General features: G+C 40.3%; 1 protein-coding gene across 1 annotated transcript; it reads right to left on the reverse strand.

Annotated features, from left to right (window-relative positions):
* Window positions 1-1172: 1172 nt before the first annotated feature.
* On the reverse strand, window positions 1173-4951 carry LOC146710511 (stonustoxin subunit alpha-like). Its single transcript, XM_085455318.1, has 2 exons — window positions 4934-4951; window positions 1173-3275 (listed from the first exon to the last, which is right to left on the reverse strand). The coding sequence occupies exons 1-2, from the start codon at window positions 4949-4951 to the stop codon at window positions 2739-2741; spliced, it is 555 nt and encodes a 184-aa protein (XP_085311444.1). The 3' UTR covers window positions 1173-2738.
* Window positions 4952-5304: the final 353 nt, after the last annotated feature.

Genomic DNA, 5304 nt, shown 5'->3' on the forward strand with positions numbered 1-5304 from the left:
ACACAATCAGCTGTGATTGTTTCACTGTCATCAAACGAGTCAACAGGAAGTAGAATCAATAGAAACCAATCATTTACTGACAGCATGTCTGATGGAAATAAGTGCAGATTATGTATGAAGTCTAACTGCACACAGTAACTGTGTTACAATAAGGACTTAACAGCGCCCTCTGCTGGAGTGTTTCAGTACTGCGTTAACTACAATACACCACCTGCTACAGCTCTACTCTTCTATGACTACAGTCATCCACAGCACTGATGTGAGGTCACATGGTTCATATGTAAGGAGCACAGCTGACCTCAGGTCAGTTTAATGACTGTGAGCAGCAGCTGTGTTATTGTCACTGTGACAGGGAGACACTCTCAGACACAGCGCTCATGTCAGCTTGTTCTCATGCAGGAGGATCAGGAGCTCCATGTTTGTCTTTCTGTTTGAATCATGATGTGTTTGTGCCATCAGAGTCTGTCATGAGTACTCAGGGTTTCACAGCAGCTCTTCTGGATGCTGACGAGGACTCCAACCTCATGTTTCACCTCTCTGAGCTTCTGATGTCTGTGAACACTCGTGTTTCTTCTCTGGGCTCATCTGGACAAAAACACCTTTCTGTGTTTGGCTGCAGCCTCATTCTGACTGACAGGAAGTGTGTTATCCATGAGCTGCACTTCTGTCAGGAAGTTTCCTGCTGTGTTTCCTGTCTGTGGACAAACACGAGTGTTCCAGCTGAGGACTTGGTTCCTTCCACCTGTCCATACAGGACATCACGCTGTCTGCAGCTCTGTAAATGCAGCTCCAGGTCCTTCCACGTGCTGCTCTGTATTTGTGCAGTTTGTAGTGTGTCCTGGGAAACGTAGCACACATGGTGTTCTTCTGCTGTTTCCTCCTTTCACTGAGTGTGAAACACTGACGCTGTGCTGTTGTTCACAGAGGGGAGCTGATTCTAGCTGCAGCTGGACTCTGTCATCTAACTGAATGTGTTGGTGCTGATCACGGGGCTCTGAGGGGGGAGCAGCAGGAGGACTCTGGATGCTGACGTCAGTGTATCTGTGGAAGCTCCCACAGCGTGTCTGTCATTCAATATTGTGCTGTATATTGTATCTATGCAAAGATGAACAGACTGTGTGTTCACTGGTCTCTGTGCTGCAGCTCTGATGTCATCATCACTCCCTCCTCCACCCTCAGCAGTCCCAGCATGCTGCTGTGGTGCACCCCACCCTCACTCTACACCTGAGCCACAGACCACACCCTCCACCTCAATATACACCACAGTTTTCTCTGCTGTGGAAATGAGATCAGGAGGAAATCATCATTATTATTATTTAATAAACGCTCACATTAATGTGGGCTTATTTGTTTCATATTAGAAACATTAGTTGAGTGTTTTTAGTATAAAATGGTCAAAGTCCCTCTTTTTGCTCCTCCCCTCACCTGTGGATGGACGGTGCTGTTACCGTGGTGACAGCTTGGATGTGTTTCAGTCCTGCCTGGTTATCACTGCAGGAATCTTTCACATTTATTACAGGTAATAACTCTGATTTTTCTGTGTATTATGAACCAAATGTATCCTGATACACACAGAGATGGATGAGCAGAGGTTGTTTTTGCAGTTTATGTAGTTACGATGGACTTAATGCATACATATTATTAAAATTAGGGCTATAACAGTTGTATTGATGTATAGCAACTTGAAATGCTCCCACAAATGGCTCCACAGCATGTAAAAATATAACAAAAGCTCTGGCGGACTTGGTTCTGTGGTCAGTCTTAAAGGGTGAAGTTAAACTCTGTAATCTTCACTGTGTCACAGAGTTCAGTGAGTCCCGTTATTCACAGTATCAATCAGATCATCAGAGAACAGCTGATCAGCAATCAGTGGTGCCAACAGCGCCTCCTGTGGTGAGAGGATGCAATAATGCAATGTAGCATTTTTCCACTCAACACTTGCAGTCATGGAAACTGTCTGTTGGATCTGTGTGACGTTGCTTTCTTGGTTAGAGTTCCTCACAAATGTCCAGATGATTCTTCTAATGAGGCGTCGACCATGTTTGCAGCTCTTTGGAAGAAAACGTCGCCCTTTGCCATCCTTACTTTTCTTTGACTTCTTCAAATGCAGCTGAACTCCAGCTGGTATTTTCTTGGACTTTGCAGCTGTTTCTGGTCATCAGTTCATTCCTGCAAACCTCTGAAGCTGAACAACAATGATGCTGCATTGCTGGCTGATCCCAAAAGGTTGATTCTGTTCATCTGGACGTTTTCAGAAACGTTTGCTCACTGATCAGGTGACTTCTTCAGTCTCAGCTGACTGCAGCTTTACAAGCTTACAAACAGCACATTTGCACAATGACTGAAAGCAGCAGCACCTGATATATATGATACTAATATAATACATATACATATATAATCCATACTAATGATGAAGGAACTGAGCTCACAGTCCATTGTTCATTCAGTGAACTACTCAGTTTATTTTGGGCCTCAGAAATGCTCACTCTGTTTGTACATCACTGTCAGCAATAGACTCATTCTGCTGTGTGGACAGGAACACATGTGACATCACTTCCTGTTTGTTTGTGACTGAAGAAGTTTACAAGGAATCATTTAGAAGAGTTTCAAACATCAACTGATTGAATCCATGAATCTGAAAACGTGTTTGTGAGTGAAAGAGACAGACATGTACAGACTGAACTATCTGTTCAACAGTCAGAGTGTTTCTGTAACAGGAGACACTCTTTACACTCCACTCAGCACAGGGACACTGAGGAACCAGGAGACAAGAACCAAAACCCAGGATAAAGAGTTTGAGTGAATGTGGTGTTGAAGGTGTGGAGGTGGATCAGAGTGTCAGAGGAGACTCTGTAGAAGGACAGAGTGCCAGCAGGACAGTCCACATACACTGCTGCTCTGTTAGAGACAGAGGAGGAGGAGGAGGAGGAGGAGGAGGAGATGGATGTTTTTATTCTATTGTGCCAGACATAACCAGGACCATCATCAGAGCAGATCAGACTCCAGGACTGATCATTGAATCCAAACACACAGTCATCACTGTGTCCTTTCCTTCTGATGCTTCTGTAACTCACTGATATACAAACGTCTCCTCTCCACTCGACCTCCCAGTAACAGCGACCAGTCAGACCATTTCTACACAGCAGCTGATGAACATCAAATCTGTCTGGATGATCAGGATATGACTGAACCTCCTCCACATGTGTCACCTTCCTGTTGTTGTCAGACAGTTGGAGCCATTTGTTCACTGTGTTTGTGTCGATTGTGAGTTTTTCCTAGCATTATAACATCTGAGCTGCTAATGCTAAGTAGGCTGCCATTAGCACCTACGTCTAATTTAAGGCAAATACGCATTAGAACCTAATGCTCATATCGTTTTCCTTTGCTTTATAACAATGTGAGCAGCTACTGCTAAATAGCATTAGCTAATAACAGCAGTCTAATTTAATGCAAGTTAGCCTCATTTGCATTACAACGATGTGAGGAGTTAACGCTAAGTATGCTGCCATTAGTGGCTAATTCTAATTAGGGGTGAATAAATATTACCAGCTAATGCTAATATCGTATTCTCTTCCCTTTTAACAATGTGAGCAGCTAGTGCTAGGTAGGCTGATGCTAGCAGCTAATGCTAAAGCTAATTTAATGTGAATTAGCATCACATTAGTGAGGAGTTAATGCTAAGTAGACTGCCATTAGCAGGTAATGCTAATTTTAGGTGAATAGGAATTGGCAGATAATGCTAATACCATATTTTCTTGCTTTATAACAATGTGACCAGCTAATGCTATGTAGGTTGCCGTTATTAGCTAATACTAATTTGAGGTGAATTAGCATTATCCCCTTATGCTAACAATGTTTTTTCTTACTTTTTAACAATACAAGTAGCTAATGTGAACACTTTTTTTTTTTATTGAATTCTAATTTTTCCCTTGCGATGTGAAGAGTTAATGCTAAATAGGATGCCATTAGTGGCTAATTCTAATTTTAGATGAGAAAGCATTAGAAGCTAATGCTAATACCATATTTTCTTGCTTTATATCAATATTAGTAGGTAATGCTAAGTACGTAGCCATTATTAGCTAATGCTAATTTAGGTGAATTAGCATTATCCACTAATGCTAACACTGTTTTTGCCAACTCTTTTCCCTTGCATTATAACAATATGAGCAGCTAATGCTAAGAAGGCTGCCATTATTAGGTAATGCTAATTATTATGTGTGTTAGCATTATCCGCTGCTGCTAGCAATGTTTTATCTTACCTTTTAACAATATCAGCAGCTAATGCTAACACTACTTTAATTTCAGTTAAACCTACTTAGCATTAATTAACTTCATTTAGCATTAAGAAGTTTTTGCTATAGGCTACCATTAGTGGCTAATGCTAATTTTAGGTAAATAGAAATTGGCAGCTAATGCTAATACCATATTTTCTTGCCTTATAACAATGTGACCAGCTAATGCTAAGCAGGTGCCATTATTAGCTAATACTAATTTGAGATGAATTAGCATTATCCGCTTATGCTAACAATGTTTTTTCTTACTTTTTAACAATACGCCATTAGTGGCTAATTCTAATTTTAGATGAAAAAGGATTAACAGCTAATGCTCATACTGTTTGCTTTGTAAGAATGACAGCAGCTAATGATATGAAGTCTACCGTTATTAACTAATGCTAATTTGATGAGAATTAGCATTATCCGATAATGGTAACTCTTTTCCCCTGCATTATAACAATGTCAGGAGTTAATGCTAAGTAGACTGCCATTAGGGGCTAACTCTAATTAGGGGTGAATAATTATTAGCAGCTAATACTAATACCGTTTTCTCTTTTTCCTTATAACAACTTGAGCAGCTAATGCTAATTTGATGCGAATTAGCATTATATTAGTGAGCAGTTAATGCTAAGTAGGCTGCCATTATTAACTAATACTACGTTGACGTGAATTAGCATTATGCGCTACTGCTAATACTGTTTTCTCTTACTTATTAAAAATGATAGTAGCTAATACTAATACTCTTTTCCGTTGGGTAACAACAAAGTGAGGAATTAATGCTAAGTTGGCTGCTTTTAGCGGCTTATTCTAATTAGGGGTGAATAATTATTAGCAGCAAATGCTAATACCGTTTTCTCTTTCCTTATAACAATATGAGCAGTTAATGCTAATTTGATGTAAATTAGCATTATATTAGTGAGGAGTTAATGCTAAGTAGGCTGCCATTAGCAGCTAAAGGTAATTTGAGGTGAATAAGCACTAGTAGCTAATGCCAATACCCTTTTCTCTTGTGTTATAATGATGTGAAACG

This window comes from Copadichromis virginalis, linkage group LG4 (genome assembly GCF_057382275.1).
Source record: "Copadichromis virginalis isolate Kocher_CV1m ecotype Utaka linkage group LG4, C_Virginalis_male_GT1.1, whole genome shotgun sequence".
Classification (NCBI taxonomy): domain Eukaryota; kingdom Metazoa; phylum Chordata; class Actinopteri; order Cichliformes; family Cichlidae; genus Copadichromis; species Copadichromis virginalis.